Source organism: Cheilinus undulatus, linkage group 20 (genome assembly GCF_018320785.1).
Source record: "Cheilinus undulatus linkage group 20, ASM1832078v1, whole genome shotgun sequence".
Lineage (NCBI taxonomy): Eukaryota > Metazoa > Chordata > Actinopteri > Labriformes > Labridae > Cheilinus > Cheilinus undulatus.
The window spans coordinates 35,509,661-35,528,381 of record NC_054884.1 but is presented as its reverse complement, the minus strand read 5'-3'; the positions used below and the strand labels follow the sequence as shown (position 1 = coordinate 35,528,381).

The following is an 18,721-nucleotide window of genomic DNA, read 5'->3' as shown; positions in this document are numbered from 1 at the left end:
GCAGTACTGAGTTAGACACTTAGTATGTAAATCCTGCCACCAGGGGGCTCTCAGTCAAAACAATGACAAAGATGGCTATAGCTCAGTTTGTTAGCATGGGCCCATGTACAAGGATTTCTCTGACTTTGAAAGCAGTTGGAAATAATATGGCAATGTACGTTTAAAAAATTTAAAGCGTAGGTTTAGCCATTTTTTCAATTGATCTGATATTTCACTGTGAAAATCCCAAACATTGCACCTTTAAAATAGTTTGCTTTTACCTCTTCTCAGAGTATGTGGACTCTGCTCAGAGTGCTGCGACTGTCCACTAGAGGTCATCGTTCCCTGGATTCCCTTCTGCCCGATCACTGGAGATAGCTCCTTGTTCTTCAGAGTACTGAGGACAAAGCGAAGGAGAACAAACACACAGGGAATTACAAGCTGCAGCTCACTTCTCTTTAATAATATGTCAGCTCTCTTCCCATAAATCTCTCAGCATATTAAAAAATATGAGAGCACCCATAGTTCAATGTCACATTTTCTGAATGACCACTGTTGCAGACAGACATGTCATATATACTGCGTGACAGCAGAAGTGCTTCAAGAATCCCAAATAAACCCTAATGGCTTAATGGATTTGCCTTACTGTTAGAGCACAGTGCAGTCTGAATGCCAATGTGAAGAGGGCCTGAAGGTCACATCATAACCCGTTTATACTCTGGCCGACTGTCAGCAGATGAGGCATGAATGAATGATTGAAGCTGCTGGGATTTTAAGGCCCAGATGGAGATATTCACACAAGCATCTTTAGGCTTGTATTCATCAATGTCAAACATGATAACGTCCTTCAGTGATGCTGCTGATGTGTTGTTTTACTTTGGCATAAATTACATGGTGTTGTTTTTATTCATTGTCAAGGTCTGATCCCGCCGTCTAAAACTCAGGGATGACTGGGTAATGCTATGACTCATTAACGCCCACTTTTATAATGGTATGCTATGAAAGCTTTGAATTTCCTTTGTTGCCTGGCAACCGGCTCCTGAATATTCTGGCAACATGGAAAGTTATGGATTGCACTCATGGCTGTTAAATTAAAGATGGATGTGATAATGGCGTTCCTTAAGAGCACTGTTTTTCCATGACCGACTGATGCAACAATAAGTTAATAAATAAAACAGGCATTCGGGGTACTATGTCCATTTTAGGACATCTTCAGGTCTCTGAGTCAGGTGTCAGATCTTAGAAGAATAAGTATCCTGTCTTATGAAATTCTCTGTCATATGTAGGAATTCAGACAAAAAGATCTTGTGGAAAAAGATGTGGGAGTTAAAAAGTCTCAGGATATAAAGGGTCAGACTTCAGATGTAAAAGACTTTGGGAAAAAGGCATCAGATGAAAATAGTCTCAGAAAAATAGGCATTAAAACTGGGAGTCAAAATACTTAGGACAAAAGGCAGCAGACTTCAAACAAAGATTCAAAAAACAGGCGTCAGATTCCAGACAAAAAAAAAGTCTCAGAGAAAAATGATGTTAGACTTTCAGACAAAATAGTCTTAGGAAAAAAGGCATCAGGCTTTACCTGAAAGAGTCTGGGGATGTCAGACTTGAGATTTTAAAAAAGTCTCAGGAGTAAAGCGTCAGATTTCCAGATCAAAAAGTCTCAGGTATAAAGGGATCAGACTTGATATGCAGTTTAGGAGAAAAGAGCTCAGACTAAAGGTCTAGGGACAAAAGCCATCAGACATCAGACTGATAAGTCTCAGGAAAATAGGCATCAGACATTAAAAGAAAAAAGTCTAGGGACAAAAGGTGTCAGACTTTCAACGAAAAAGTCGAGGGATATAAGGAGTCATATTTCACACAAATAAGTCCAGGGACAAAAGGGCGTAAGACTTTAGACTAATAAGTCTCAGGAAAAAAGGCATCAGACTTTAAAAGAAAAAAGTCCAGACTAGACAAAAAAGACCAGGGACAAAAAACTTCAGATGAAAAAATCTAGAAACAAAAGGCATCAGACTTAAGACAAAAAAATCAACTGAAAAAGTAACTGGACAAAAGGTATCTGATTTTAGATGAAAAACTCTAGAGAAAGACTTAAGAAGAAAAAGTCTAGGGACAAAAGGCATCAGACTACAGATGATAAAGTCTTGGTCAAAAAGTTGTCAGACTTCAGATAAAGAAGTCACGGGACAAAAGGCGTCCCACTGTAAACAAAAAAGTCTAGGGACAGAAGGCACCAGACTTGAGATGAAAAGGTCTGGGGATATAAGAAGTCAGACTTCAAATGAAAAAGTCTTGGGACAAAAGGCTTCAGAGTATAGACAAAAAGAGTCACAGAAAAGTCACTGGAAAAAAAAGGCATCAGACTTTAGATGAAAATTTGTAAAAGTTTTGGGAAAAACGAGCAAGACTTGAGATGAACACGACTCAAACAAAAAGGCAGTCTTGAGTCTGATCCCTATTTTCCAGAGACTTTTTTTATATCGAGTCCGACATTATTTTTCCGAGACCTTTTTCTGAAAATGATTTTTCTATCCAGGGATCTTTACATCTTCAGTCTGACACATGACTGAGGTTTTTCTGAGACCTGATGCTTTTATACCTTAGATGTGACACCTGACTGTGAGACTTGAGGATGTCCCTAATGGACACCGTATGGGGGCTTTAATCTCACCCAGCCTTTCTCCTCCCTGTATCGTCCCTCTTTGTCCCTGTGTGGCCTCTCTTAATGTGAGTGATGTGTGTTTGTACTTGTTAAGCACGGTTCCTTATTTACCTAGTCATCTTTGCTCCTTTCTCCCGGTTACAGGCACAGGCTGCCCATGGAGGGGGAGCAGATAGAGGGGTGTTGGGGGGTTTTGGGGAGCCAAGGAACAAATCGTGACGAGTAAGAACGAGCGGGGGTTTGATGTAAAGGGTGGAGCCATTTGTTTCAGAAGGGGCGGCATGCGAAGCGTCGGACAGGGAGGCCTGTTTGGGCAGGTGCAGGGAGCTGGGTTTGGGGTTGGAGTTGACGTCAAGCGGCTGGGGGGACGGGCTGAGGGAGTGGGGGACTGGGGGTGGGCTGTAGCCGGTGCGGCGTGGGGGAGGGGACGGGCCAGGGGGTACGGATTCTGGACCGGGAGCGACAGGACGCTTACACGGAGGTGCTCGGGTGTAGAAATGGTGGTGTGGGATCGTAAAGGAAGAGCAAGAAGAGGAAGAGGAAGAAGAGGAAGAGGGGTAAGGGGGAGGTGGCCTCTCCTCCTCAGGGGAGGGGTAGGCGTAACAGGAGTCCGACCAATTGGAGGATGCATCATCCGAGCTGCAATGATAAACATAGCAATGTTTCATGGGGAATTAAGCTGGCGTCCAGAGACTGAAATTCAGTTAAACTGGATGGATTAATTTGTTTCTAAAGGAATGGAGAAGTGGGGGATTTCAAGTCTGGTGCATTATGGGGAAGAAATCTAGTGGTTATTAATTATCAAGTCAGGAGGGAGAAATAAGGGCTCTAGGGGTCTATAACTGAGAAAATAACCAAAAAGTGCTCTATGGTTTAAAATCAGGAAATAAACAGAAAAATGAGTCACCTCATCCATTGCAGGGCCTTGCGACAATGGACGCTTATGCTGTTAATGAGGCTTGGACTAACAGCAAAAACAAAAGAGATAAATCATACATGCACATGCAGCAATTTAACATTTCTGCTCAGTTATATGTGAACCCTTCTACGGTTTGACAAAGACATTGGACCAGGGAGAAATTAAAACCAGCAGTTTCCCCACACAGTGTATAGTATATAGTCCACTCTGCAGATTTGAGAGAGCTGCCAGAGTGGCTGCCATGACTGTAGTGGTTTGTCATCATCAGCTGCTGTATGCTGACTGTGACAGCAGCAGAGACTGTTGGATTAGATGCATTTGGCAGCTTCAGATTAGCTATTCTAATCAGATTATCTTTACTTTATAAATATAATATTAGATAGATAGATAGATAGATAGATAGATAGATAGATAGATAGATAGATAGATAGATAGTAGGAAGGTTGGTAGTTGGGTAGCTCGGTCTGTTGTTCGGTAGATAGGTAGGTAGGAGGGTAGGTCTGTCAGTTGGAAGGTTGGTTGGTCGATATATTGATCAGTAGGTAAGCAGGTTGGTTGGTAAGTCAGTAAGTCAGTCATTAGGTAGATAGATAGGTGGGTTGGTCCGTAGGTCAGTATGCTGGCTGATTGGTAGGTAAGTAAGCTAATAGATCGGTCAATAGGTGTATCAGTAGTGGGTTGGTCAGTAGGCTGGGAAGGACAATCAGTTATTTAGTTGGTTGGTAGGTAGGTAGGCCAGTTGGTAAGTTGGTAGGTAGATTGATTAATAGGTAGGTTTGTAGGTATACTTTTTAGGCTGTCAGTTGGTCAGTTGTTTGCTCAGTATGTAGGCAGGCTGGTAGGTCAGTCAGTTGGAGGGTGGGTTAACAGGGTAGTTGCCAGGTAGGTAGGTTGGTCAGTAGGTTGATGGGTCAGCAGGTAGGCAGGTTGGTAGGTTGGTCAGTAGGTTGGAAGTTGGGTAGGTCGGTCGGTTTGTTGGTGAAATGGTAGGTATGTGTGTAGGTCAGTTAGTTGGAAGGTAGGTTTATCAATATGTTGATCGGTGGGTAGGTAGGAAGGCAAGTTGGTAGTGGGTTGGTTGGTCGGTAGGTCAGTATGTTGGTCAGTAGGTAGACAGATAGGTCAGTGGGTAGGCAGTTTGGTCTGTTAGTTGGTAGGTTAATAAGTTGGTCATTAGGTAGATAGGTTTGTCAGTAGGTCAATAAGTTGGTTCGTTGGTAGGTAAGTAGGTCAACAGGTGGATTGTTAGGTAGATCAGTAGTGGGTTGGTAGGAAGGCTGAGTGGTCGGTCAGTCAGTGGATAGGTAGGTCGGTCAGTAGGTAGACAGGTAGGTAGGTCAGAAGGTTGGTCAGTAGGTAGGTAGGTAGGTGGGTAGGTGAGTTGGTATGTCAGTCAGTCAGTTGGTTGGTCAGGCAGTTGATCAGTAGGTAGGTGGGAAGGTGTGCTGGTCTTTAGGTATGTAGGAAACCTCAACTTTGGGACAGATTGGACCTGCACAGTACACAAGCCTGCTTCATGAAGAGTCCTGGCCGTGTTTGTTTTCTGCATTTTTTAAAATAGATATTATAGGTTCAGTGTCAAATATATAAATTCTAAATACAGTTAAGATTGTGTGATGAAGCTATCTTTATGAGAGGGTGTCTAACCTTTTTAATCCAAACAGCTCACTTGCTGTCACAGTCAGTGAGCAACAGTAGACACTGAAATTACCTCCACAGTTATACCAGCCATCCTGGATGGCAGTGCCCATAAAACAAGCTTCAAGATTCATCTATGACAAACCCTAAAGTTGCACAGTTTTTCTAAACTCAAACAAAGCTCTGTAATTCAAAAGTGAGAAATGTAACAAAAAGAACAAGAAAAGAGCAATCAACGTTTAAAATGACATGCTATATAAGAGGTACAACACTGGGGATCATACAAAGGTGGAAGGATGAGCATCTGAAATGGAGGGAAACAGCAACAGACAAAAAAAACGTGGGTAAGAACAGACGCTGCTGCTCTGGTGTTGGTTGCAGGACGTAGCAGCAGCAGCAGCACACGTGGTAAAGGGGAGGAGGGGGCAGCAGCAGCAGCACGTGGAAAGTGTTCGTAAGGGTTGAAACAGGAGGACGGGGGGGCACGACAGCCTTACCTGGCTCGGTCGCTGCTATTGGGCGGAGGGGTTTGGGATGGGGAGGCAGCGTATTCCCCGGGTTGCTCTGGAATGAGAGCGTCACAGGGCGGGGTGGGGGGATGCACATTTGGTGGCGTGGCTGAATTTTTGCGCGAAGAAGACGAGCCCCTGCGAGACACCCATGTAGTGTCCATCACCCTGACCCCCATGCTGCATTGGGACACAGATGCACAGCCGATCAAACCAAGGGAGGGCGCTTATGGGGGGTTCAAGGGGGTCCAAACGGTTGATATACTGTCCAGGTTGAAGCTGATAAGACTTTCAGGCTCCCTTTCTATCTGTCTAGTGCTCTAGAAGGTCTGATGTTTGAATGGTTACTAACAATCTATAGCATGCAGCAAAGGACATTTTATTCAAACAGTGTTTCACTTAAATGGAAAAGTCCTGGTAGAATGAAAATGTGTGGGATGAGGTAATGTGAAATATTTGGTCACTTTGGATGGAGAATACAAAGTGAAATGTACGGGAACTCTCATGTTTATAGGCCTGGTTGAACTTTTTGGGAAACACCCTCTTCGGCCTTTTTTACAAGTTTGGATAAGATTGATGCCACTTTTATGTCGGTTTATTCAAAACACTCAAGAGCTCACAGCTTTTGGTTTAGCATTGCCTAATCTAGAGTTGATGCCAGATTTCTAAACTTTGTTATGATTAAAACAATATAAAAACCAGATTCAATTCCATGGCAACAAAAAAGTCATATGGACCTCGTATTGGATAACTCCTTTTTTAGAAGAAAAAAGTCTAGACTAAAACAATGAAGAGTAGAAATGACTAAAATGTCCCTAAAACTAAAAGGGATTTAATCTAAAGACCAAGACTGAGACTAAAATTAAAAATAACTGTTAAAATGAACACTGGTTGGTGGAGTGGGCACCCATGTGCAGAGACTGTGGTCCCTGATGTGCTGGTTGCAGGGACGTTTCTTGATCTTGGTGTGTTTGGTGCATGTTTATTCCCACTCTTTCTCCCCAGAGGCAAAAAACCCCCCCCCAAAAAGCAAGTGAGTAAAGGAGATCGGAGGAGCATGCTTCTTCATCAAAAGAACAACCAACTGGAAATTAAAACAGCACAAAATTTGTATGTATTAACCACAGTAATGATTGATGACTAAGAGGTTTTTGGGTTTTTTTTTTTTTAAAGACTTGTTCTTCCATCTCTTTGGGACTAAAGAATTAAAAACAATAACCAGTGGGCTAACCAGCTAGCTGCAGTAATAATAAAAAAACTGGATAATAAATGGATAAAAAGACGTTCAGTATCAGAGTTACTGTGTAAATATTAACTTTCAAGAACCCAAAATTCAGCTGAAAAGTCAGCCAAGTTCCAGGCTCACTAGAAAACTTTCTGTATGAGCTATGAATGCACGGAGAACATTATTAGAAAGGCACAACGGAGTGCTTTCAGAGGAAAAAATAAGTAAGTGCCAACAACTTATGGTCCAAAAGTTACCAAGCAATTTACAATGGGTGTGCCTGCAGCACGGATCTGTGACATGTGAGCTCTGTACTGAATGCGATTCGCTGAAACTTTAAGGAATTTGGGTCACAATTTTTCTCGAACACGTTAGTGGAGAACCACTGTCCTGTAGTAATAAGTTCCACCATCCTACACAATTTTACCTGATATTCCATGTTTAGTTTCGTCATAACCCTTAAAGCTCTGGCTGGCAATGGTAGGTCAAACGTGAAACAAGCACTGTTAAAAAGATGAATAATGGCCTACAGTGCAGTATTTAATGATGGTACATGTACCTAAGTGGTCTTTTCTGACTATAAACAATAATTTGAGGACTAAAACACCAGGCCCAAAGCTAAAAACTAACTATTAACCATGGTTTTGCCCTCATCTCTAGAATTAATGGTTAAGTTCAATAATACCATGTTTCAGAGGTGTTTTCCCCTCCTGTTACCAGACTTTATCATACTAAGCTAGGCTAACTAGCTGCTGTTTGATCCTACAAACATTAATATGAAGTGAATAAGGGTGTTTCCCAACCTATATGTGCGTCTTTCTCAGATTCACCAACAAGCAGCTTTTGTACTCACAGGCTAAACAAGTTCATCAAGTGCCAGAAACTACAAAGATTCTACTTATGTAAACACTGAGAGAAAGCCTCTTTGTCCCCGTCACCCATGTGTCACCCCCACTCATTTAGAGACATTGAACTATAGGAGTCTAAGTGTGTCACATCAGGCAGACCTGAATGGAGCATTAAGAACACACACATGACAATGACAGACAGATCCTGTCAGCAGACAGAGGGTGAACGGACTGATGGGAGGATGACTAGAAAATGATCTATACTGTACCTTTGGATCTTCCTAATGCTGCGTTGTTAAAACAGAAACAGGCAAAATGAGGACAGGAGTGAGGATCATGGAGGACACAGTCCCCCCCGGTCTCATTAACAGCATTGTTATCAAAGCACACAGCAACTTTGGCAGGATAAACTTTCAAGACAAGAGCCAAGATGGAAGAGCAAATGGGGAGGCTGGCCTGGCAGGGGGCTGCTGGGGACCGGAGCCATGCTGAGTGTAACGAGGAGAGCCATCTGAGAGGTGAAATGTGCTCTCCCAGAGGCACTCCAACTATGGCTAAAACCAAGACGGATTATAATTGTTCCATTTAGCCCTAATTAGGCCAAAGTCTCCCTAATGGATACAAGAGTTTACCCAAAAATAAAACTTTCTCAAAACTGCAGTGTGGATGTTTGGTTTCTTTCCAAACATTAGTAAAGAGGATTCATACTTATCACTGGGACCATACAGATAAGAGCATCTTATACTATCACCGTGTAGCCTGCTGGATACTACGGTTTTTTACCGCTCTTAACTGTCCAAAAAATGGAGGTCACCCTCCACTCAGTAATTTAATCAAAATTAAACATACTGTTCACTGGCAACTGGTATATTTATCTTGGTGAATGCACCCTGACCTATTATATTTTATCCTTCTATTATCTTTTAATGTTAAATGAGGAGTTAGATAGTATCTACATGCTTACTAGTGGTTAACTAGCAGTTTAGTTATTTATTCGATTACTGATTCGCTAGCAGATAGTAACACATTCCTTCCCTGAGTTATTGCCTTATTTGTTCCCTGGTTAAGTTGTAAATAATGCAAAAAAGTAAGAAAATTTAAGTTTGGTAGATAATTTTTTCTTTTAACAATGCTACCTGTAAATAAATACAGTACTGTTAGAAAGTCTGTTTATTTCCCTTTTAAATGGTGCCACATTTGTAAGAGCATACGTTTGTGGGATGAGCAGCAGAGCTGAGCATGTGGGTTGCACCCATGAAAAAATACACCAAATCTTCTCTGCCAGTGCCAAACAGCTTGTTCTGCCTTTCGCTCTTGTTAGGAGGACAGGATGATTAGAGAAACAAGACATATTGGAATTTATTAGTTTAACAAACAGGAGCCTCAGTAGCATGTGGAACAGCCTGGCTCCTCCTCCTCATGCCTGTCACAACCTGGTCACACACTGCTGTGGGACGGCATCCCATTCTTCAACCAGCATTCGTCACAAGTCAGTGGTTGTGATGGTCACTCTAGCACCAACAGCATGCCCAAGCTGATCCAACAAGTGTTCAGCGGGGTTGAGGTCAGGACTGCTGGCAGGCATCCTCTCTACTCCCAAATTCTGGAGGTAGTCTCTGATATACCCACTCTGTGGGGGCGAGTGTTGTCATCTTGGATGATAGAGTTGAGTCCCAGTCTGTGGAGATATGGGATAACCACTGGTTGAAGAACCTCGTCTCGATATCTCTCCAATGATGACATGCCTTGTTTATCCAGTGAGGGAGATGCTGCCCCAGCCCATCACACTACCACCACCAATAGATGTTACTCTATCTTGGCAGCAATCAGCATTACGTTCTTCTCCACGCTTCACCCTGTGGTCCAACTGCAGAAGCTGGACTCATTGCTTAACATAGCATTCCTCCACATGTTTAGGTTCCAGTGTAGGACAGTCATGGTGGCCCCAGGAGACCAGAGATTGGCTGTGTGTAGTCTGTTCTGGATTGTGTGGGTAAAGTTCCATTGGCCATAATGTCCTGAAACCCTTGACTGCAAATCTGTAGAAGACAGCCTGCGGTTCCTAAGTGCTGGCAGGTTGAGGACACGGTTTTCTTGAGGTTTTGTCTTTTTTAGGGACCCACTTCACGGCCTTGGCAACCTGGGCAATGTAGTTTTGCAGAACACCAGCTTGAAGTGGCCCTATTGCACAGGTCCTATCCAGATCAAACATGGCATGCTGATTCTTGGAGCGGGCCCCTACCTGGCCACTGTAGCCGGGCCCATGCTCTCAGGTGCTGACAATCAGGAGCCAGTCGGGCTCAAAACAAGAGAAGCAACTGAAAAATAAGCTGATGGCATTGGCAGAGAAGAGTTGGCACATTTTTATGGGTGCAACCCACATACTCAGCTCTGCTGCTCATCCCACAAAGGAATGCTCCCTACAAATGTGGTACCATTTAAAAGGGAAATAAACAGGCTTTCAACTGTGTAAGGTTTATTGCCAATAAGCACTAAAAGTAACAATCTACCAAACTCAAATGTCCTTACTTTTTGTGCTAAGTTCATTTAATTATTTGTTCCCTGGTTAGCAAGCTTTTAGTAACTCATTTTCCCCAGTTAACTAGGAGCTAGTTTCTCATTGCTTTGTGTTAACTAGCATTTAACTGATTAACTAGCACTAACTTATTTGTCCCCTGGTTTACTAACAGTTTCTTATTCATTCCCTGGATTCCCTGTTCAGTTACTCATTATTTCTGGTAATCTAGCAGTTATTCATATGTTCTCTGTTTAACTGGTAATAAGTTAACAATTATCCCCAGTTAAAAAGCAGTTCAATATTAGTAAATTCCCTGGTTTTCTAGCGGTTATTTTCTCATTTGCTACCTTTTTAACTAGTAGTTAGTTAGTCATTAATGCCATAGTTCCTGTATTACTACTATAGTTAGCCATTCATTCCCCAGTGTACTAGCAGTCAATCGTAGTTGAGCTTGCCGTTTGGCCATCGTGAAGGCTGTCCTCTGAATCAAAAGTGAACTACAGTTAAATAAAATGTGTTCTGCCTCATATCTGCCATCTTTTGTACTGTACATAAAAACTAGGACTTTCAAAGGAACGGCAGCCTCTTTGTGCTGAGCCTGCTGGTTCTGAGGAGTGTTCTTTGTGTTTCTATTGAAAGCTGAGCTCTATTGATCAGACCCTGCACTCACTCGGTTCAGGTTTAATTAGCTGGGCTACTTGTGGTCCCAGGGCTGCGGGGCTCAGGCTACCCGCAGGGACCGATAACAACGAGGATGTATTAAAGCATTAAAAGAAGAGACACAGAGACCGACAGAGAAAAGAGAAAGAAAGCGTCTGACTGGGTTTCAGCTAATCCTCCTCCAAAGCTTGAGGATTGTCAGATTCCTCATTTCACAGACTAAATGTCATCTCTCGCACTCTTTCAGTCTCTTTCCTCACTTTTTTTCTCCTCTGCTGAGCTTGAAGGCAGCTGCTTCAATAAAGAGTGATACAGTTCTTTTTCTACCCATGTGGTAGTGAAACTGAGCTTTCCACTGAGGTCACTCCAACATGAAACTTGTGTAATCACCAGGGAATTCTCAAACTCCTGCACCTCGTGTCTGACCCTGTCAGAATGCAGTCATGCAGAGACTTTACACGTCTCAAAAGTGGCCTTGTCTAGAGAAAAACTTAGAGCTAACTTGTCAGAGGAGCTGTCATTTGGGATCCAGCGTGAGTGAAACTGTAACGACACCACAGAGGTGGAGGGGAGTGCTGATTGATTCAGAGGCAGGGTGACATGTGTGAGTGAATGTAATCACTGGGCGCGTTATGGTGACTTCGGTTTCCTCTTACTTTACAAAGAGGATTACTCGAGCAGTCTCCCTGCTGCTTTTTACCAGATTTTATAAGCATTTTGTTTGCAGCTCATTTAAATGTGATACTGGAGATGACTCCTCCTGGAGAGCAGGTTAATTCAACACTATCTGATAGTTATGTGCAGCATTTTTACATCTCGTTCAACTTTCTGTGTTAGATTTCCGTTTAGTTTTTATTAGTTCTGACTGCTGGTTTGTTAGTTTAGTTTAGTTTTTATTAGTTTTAGTTTTTTACGGATAGATGTCGGGGCTGAGTGAACATCAAACATTTTTAAAAACATATTAAACCAGGCTACTCTTCATTTGTCATTTTATTTACTTGATGATGTTTGAATACAACTCCAGACATAAAACTACCACTGTATGAATTCTTGACCAATCAGATCAGGCAATTTTTACACTCCCCACACTTCAGTGTCGGTGCCAGTCAGTATGGTTGTGTCAAAGACTAAAACTAAGGATATTTTGTCTCCATTTTCATTTTATTTAAGTTAGTTTTGTAAGCGCACTATAGAGTTTTAGATAGTTTAAGTTATTTAGTTTTAGTTAACTATAACAACCTTGGAAGCCAGTGTTTCTAAAAATTATAGGTATTTACCTAAACCTAAACTGAGAAAAAGGTAATCACACAGAATTTACACAGCAATCATGATGGCAGTAATATTTATATTAAACGAATATATTAGACCACTAAAGAAGAAGAGGCAGAAGCAGGAAGAATCAATAGCAAGAGCTGTGGAGCCACATGACTCGCCAGTTTCTTCATCCAATCCTCAACTTCTCCTTAACTCTCAAAGCCTCTGACGTGAAAGCAGAGAGGGTTAAAGTCATCCCAATGCTTGTACATTTTAAAGCTATGTCTGAATACATAGAAAGCCGGCCGTACACTGTGCAAATTTCATCCCACTCAATCTTAGATTTTTAGTCACACAACTCACTTGGTAATATTGCCAGCTTTCGGCTGGATCACTCATGGTTTGTCGTGCTGGTTGGATGGATTTCTGACATGTTTGATATTTTGGTGATACGACTCCAGACACTTCTACAGTGAGAGCAGAACCATGAGCACTGTCCTCAACTTTGGGGCATTCACCTTTGAATAAAGCAAGGCTGACAGTGTCCCTCTGCCCTCAGCCTTGATACTAAGACATCCTGGCATTAACTCCGTACTAAAGCAGAAATATGAGAGCAGTATCAGTTTTCTCTTGGCAGTTTCTTCAAAAATAAATAACAAGGTCTCAAAATGTTGAACTTCTCTTAAACTCGCTCCTGGTGCTAAAACTGTTCAGTAAAAACTGCTTTTATTGTCCTGCACCTACACCTTTAAATACTTTAAACTAGTTTGTACCTCGATTAAAGTCTGGTACTGCTTTTGATGTTGGTTAGTCGTAACTAACCAATCATCAGCTTCACTTTCTCTCAGATTTTCCAGGTCAGCATACTCCCCAAACTGCTGCTAGAAGTCTTTGTAATCCCAGCAGTTATTAGTGTCGTACCCATCCTTCTTGTAAAACTCCAGCATCATGTTGTCCGTGGCGACGCTGAGCGGCCGTCGACTCTGGTCGTTCTGCCTTCTATCGACCTGATCCATGTCCGGCGATGGCATCGAGCTGTAGTTGGCGTTGTGGTTTGTGTGGACAGGGCTTCCATAGTTTCCAGTGACATTGAACTCGATTTCTACATCACACAGGATAAAATAAATTAAGATTCAATGTTTAATTTTAGAGGACTATGATGTCCTACTGTAGAGGCATGAATTAGCCTTTGGTATTTTGTGTTATTCCCCTCACCTCCAGGGAAGAACCAGTCGGCGTGCTGGATGATGGGCTCGATTATCCCGACAATCTGCAGGGAAACTGTTGTCATCATCTCTGTGATGTTTCTGCAGCAGACAGAGAGGAGACAGACTTTTATGTGGAGGAGAAGCAGCAGCTAGGAAGACATTTTCATGACATTTCCACAGGCATTAAAGGGAGAGAATTAAACCCTTCTCATAACTGAAGGCTGTTATATTACTAATTAAAGCTGAAGAGGGACTTTAAGGATACATGAACATGTCCTTCACCCTCTTTAGAAATAAGTTAGTTAATACTCAGGCAGTGTTTTAAATCATTATTAAAAGTACTGATACCACAGTGTAAAAACTACTGCCAATGCTAGATTTAAGCTACAGTTACATTAAAGCACAAACATACATCTGATCATTCATTAGTCCAAACAGCAGCTTTATTTAAGCTTCACAATTTAAGAAAATCTGAGGTCTGAGAAGGGAAAAACAGTGATAGTGTCAAAAATCAACATCTTTTATCACATATTTTGCTGAAAAAATACTAGAAAAACATGTCCTCTTCAAAGTTGCTTTTACAACCTCAATTCTAAAAAAGTTGGGACACTGTCTAAAATGTAAATAACAACAGACTGCAGTGATTTTTAAATATTATAAACCCATATTTTATTCACATTAGAACCTAAACAACATATCAGATGTTGAAACTGAGACATTTTACCATTTCACGTTCTGTGAAGCCATGCTGTTGTAATAATGTGGTATGTGGTTTAGCACTATCTTGCTGAAATATTCAAGACCTTGCCTGAAAAAGACATCTACATGGGAGCATATATTGCTCTAAAACCTCTCTCTACTTTTCAGCACTGATAGTTCCTTTCCAGATATGTAAGCTGCCCACGCCATAGGCACCAATGCAACCCCATACCATCAGAGATACAGGCTTCAGAACTGAGCCAGGATAACAAGCTGGATAGTCCCTCTCCTCTTCAGTGCACAGGACAAGGTAGCCATAGTTTCCAAAAAGAATGTTAAGTTTTGATTCATCTGACCACAGAACAGTTTTCCATTTTTCCTCAGTCCATTTTTAAATTAGCTTTGGCCCAGAAAAGATGGTGGAATTTCTGGATTCCATTCAAATATGTGTTCTTTGCATGATGCAGCTTTAACTGTCATTTGTGGACGGCACAGCCAACTGTGCTGACAGACAATGATTTCTAGAAGTGTTCCTGAGCCCATGCAGTGATTTCCAGTTCTGAATCTTTTAAAGATATTATAGACTGTAGATGTTGGGATATTTTAAGTCTTCACAATTTTACATTGCGGAACATTTTTCTGAAATTGTTCCACAATTTTAAGACACACGTTTTTGCAGATTGGTGAACCTCTTTCCATCTTTACTTCTGTGATGCTGTGTCTCCTATTATGCTCCTTTTATTACCAATTATGTTTAGGGATGAGTATCAAAAACTGGTACCAACATGGTACCGGTATCAACATATCTGATACCTACAGGACTGAATTACAACACAGATATCAATACTTAATTTTGATACCCTGCCACCCAATGAAAGACAAGAGATATGTTATGGTATTTGTGTAATATACAGTGCTTAACAAATTTATTAGACCACCCTAACCCAACCAAAGTAAGGTTTATGCCACAGCTGCCCGACATTAACACTGGTAATTACCAAATTAATCATTTTTTATGTTTCTGCAATGGTTAATACACCAATGTGTAGAAGCTCTTTAACCCAAATGATATTTTTAATGCTAAAATATAATTATTATTGTTATCCTTGAATTTTCAAATGTACTGATTTACAAAAAAACTGAAAAAATAGTAAAGCACATTATTATTTCTTGATGAATATGTCAAAATATAGTTATTTACTTGCATTCCTGAACAGAAAAATGAGTTTTAGTGGTTGAATGTTATGCTTGACTAATTTCTGACTTCTCAGAGAAGCCCAGTGAGCTGGCTCAAATTTTGGTGAATTCAGTTTGAAATTCCTCATTCCTGTTCAAAATTGGTAAAATGTGGAGAGCTCACTGAAAATGAAAGAGTCCGCATTAAAGCACTTCATGATGCTGGATGGTCTTTGAGACAAATATGGCAGGTGGTCTAATAAATTTGTTAAGCACTGTATGTGTTAAGTTACACTGAGTTGCTTTTCTTATCCCATGTTCGACTGATACCCGGACACTTTTTATTCTTTAGTTGAATGTCAACACATGTTTTTTCTCCTAAAAGCATCAATTCAGGTACCATTCAGGCACCAGCACCTTATAAAAAGTATTGAATTAGCACCAGTATCAGAAAATCATATCAGACGATACCTAACCCTAGTCATGCTGCTGACCTGTTGAAATTAACGTAATTAGTTGCAAAATGCCCCTCCAGCTTTTTCCATTCGTACCACTTACTTTTCCAGCCTTTTGTTTTGTCCGTCCCTACTTTTTTGAGATGTGTCACTGCCATCAAATCAAAACAAGCTATTTTTCATTAAATGGTAAAATCTCAGTTTGATCATCTCATATGCTGTTTATCTTATAGTGTGAATAAAGTATGGGTTAATGAGATTTAACAATCATTGCATTCTGTTTATTTATATCTTCCACAGCGCCCCAACTATTTTGGAACTGGGGTTGTACTTGTATTGTGATAATTAAAATACAACTGTATAACAAAGTGCTGTATCTCTGACTGATGTCCTACCCTTCATTGTTCATCCACAGCAGGTTCGGTCCGAGGACGATAGCGATGTTCCCAGGTGTCATCTTGTTGAGGTCCTGGTATTCAGTCAGTTTGGAGAGGAATTTGATCAAATATCTGAAAATACACAAACCAAGAAAAATATAAGTCCAGAAAACATGAAGTAAAACAATACTTGCTCAGCAAACACTCAAAAAAAGGCATTCCAGTTGCATTTACAAGAAACGATAGATGACTACAAATGTAGGACACTTGTGTGAAAAAATGGAGTGAAACTTGCCGGTCAGTTTAGGGAGACTACACATTATAAGATAAGATAAGATAAGATATTCCTTTATTAGTCCCGCAAGTGGAAATTCAAAATTTACAGCAGCAAGAGTGGAGTAAACAAAACACACGCGAGTAAAAAGAGCATTCAGTTAGTACAATGAATAAATACAAAATAGGAAACATAGAAATGTAACTTACAAATCAAAAAATTATAAATACTATTTACAGCTGTTATTTACATGTTAAATATACTACAGATTGGATAGGGGAGACATTTATATGTACACCTATATACACATTTATACATACATAATTATATATATAGACATGTGTACAGATTATAAATATGACTATGGTATGATGAACATGATGGTTTTTGTAAAACTTTCTGTCTCTCTCTCCTCTCCTGCTCCTAACTGCTCACATCAATACTACACTCTTGCTTTCAACCCACCACTACCACCCAGCATCCACTCAGACAGAGGCTAGATGCCAAACAAACATCTTCTGCTGCTGCAATAAATGTGTTTGAACAATTGAAAACTGGAAATACAATTTAACTGTCAAACTTTCACAAGCTCAGAATCACAGCTCTGCTTCAGTTCTCAGGAAGGCATTTTTCAGCAAATCTGATGGGTTTATAAATGATTTACTAAACTTTAGGGGTGGAACTCTTCCCTTGAAAACCGGCAAATGCCCAGATTCAAAGCTACATTGAACTTAAACTGTATCAAACTTCACCAGACTCAGGACAAGAAACTTCACAGTCTGTAAATAAGAAGCACTGTGCAGAACTTTTAGGCATGTTTGTGCCAAATACTGAAGCTAAAGTAAGGCATAGACATGGCAGGTGCATGGGGCATGGGAAAAATCTGTAGAAAAAGTGATAAGTCCACACCTGTAGGGTTAAGTAAGGGGTGGATGTGGCAAGTCAGAATGGCCTATGTACCGTCTGGTCAGGTAGTAGGGTTACCATGAGCACCTGGTCATGCTATGGAAGTCACAAGGGCCTGAAAACCCCCAACAGTTTGCAGGCATATAACCAGGGGTTTAAAAGACCCGCTTTATTGTCACTGTTACATGTACAATGAAATTTAAAGTGCCAATCAGTCTGTGCAAGGAGTATAAAAAGAAGCCATAAAAAGCACCAAAAGGGAAAGCACTGAGCTGCTGCAACTATGTGCACCGCCATCTTGACTTTGATTTCAAATGAAGTTATGGGACTATAAAGACAAAATAAAAAACTAAACAGAAATAAAATTCAAAGGTTTTCATGTATTTAACTTTATATCCAATAACGATAAAGACTGTTTTTCACATACTTGTTCTCCCATCTCAAAAAGTGAAAAAAAAAAAAAAAAAAAAAAAAAAAAAAAAATTTGTGACAAAATGTCTTCAAAATATTTACATATTTACAAAGAATCCTTGTACATTTTGGAATTGGCTTTTCTGAGTCATTATTCAAAGCGCTTCCTGTCTGCAGTGACACAGAGGGACACATCACTGTCCTCCAGTTTCTCAGCCTACCAGGAACAATCTACCATTGCTTGTCACAGCCTGTCACAATGCATTGTGGGAAATAGATATGGTGGCTAAGGCTAAAGCTTGAAGCAGGAAAGATAGAAAAAGTAAGTGGTATAAAAAAAAGTATAAAATGGATAAAAAGAGGTTCTATATCGGAGTACCTATATCTTTAAAGAACCTGCAAAGTCACCTGGGTTCCAGGCTTGCTAGAAAACCTTCTATCAGAGGTACAAAGGCACCGCTAGTGTTATTAGAAGGGCACAACAGAGAGCACTCAGGAAAAAAAAAGTAAGTGGCTATGATTTATTGTTCAAAAGTTATTTTAACTTTGAAAAGCATCATTGTATATGATGATGCCAGTATCAGAGGGGCTTTGGACACCCTGTCTCCTGACACAGTCATGACACTTGGGCCTGCAGTGATTCCTTGCTACCCTACATGCCAAAAATGTATGCACAGTAATTTAAAAAATATTTTGTAGAAGAGGCATTGCTCAGTTGACGAAAATTTCAGCAGCCCCTTGATTAAAAAGTGGCTTGTTGCACGCCACTATGACACTATACAAGCTGAATAACAGAGTTTCTGAGCTGATGGGTCCTAAAACTCTACAACTGTTAGGTTTGGCTATAATACAGCTGAAAACATGAAGTCTGACCTAGCCTTTACCTGGATGGAACACACAGTACCCCCAGCTACTGCTAGCTCAACATAATAAAAAAGAAACACCTACCAATTTGCATCCGAGGCACAAAACAAACCATGACTTCTAATGACCGTTACAC

General features: G+C 40.7%; 1 protein-coding gene across 5 annotated transcripts in view; it reads right to left on the bottom strand.

Annotated features, from left to right (window-relative positions):
- LOC121527905 (rho GTPase-activating protein 44-like) overlaps window positions 1-18,721 on the bottom strand; it is a 137,340-nt gene that overhangs the window by 8,089 nt on the left and 110,530 nt on the right. For 3 of the 5 annotated variants that reach the window (XM_041814933.1, XM_041814934.1, XM_041814935.1), the window contains exons 14-19: window positions 16,149-16,262; window positions 13,431-13,522; window positions 13,137-13,317; window positions 8,053-8,070; window positions 5,699-5,890; window positions 261-376 (exon numbers count right to left, since the gene is read on the bottom strand). In XM_041814933.1, the coding sequence (XP_041670867.1) occupies window positions 261-376; window positions 5,699-5,890; window positions 8,053-8,070; window positions 13,137-13,317; window positions 13,431-13,522; window positions 16,149-16,262 (713 nt within the window). The remainder of the gene's footprint in view (window positions 1-260; window positions 377-5,698; window positions 5,891-8,052; window positions 8,071-13,136; window positions 13,318-13,430; window positions 13,523-16,148; window positions 16,263-18,721) is intronic. The other 2 variants (XM_041814936.1, XM_041814937.1) reach the window with 2 other exon arrangements.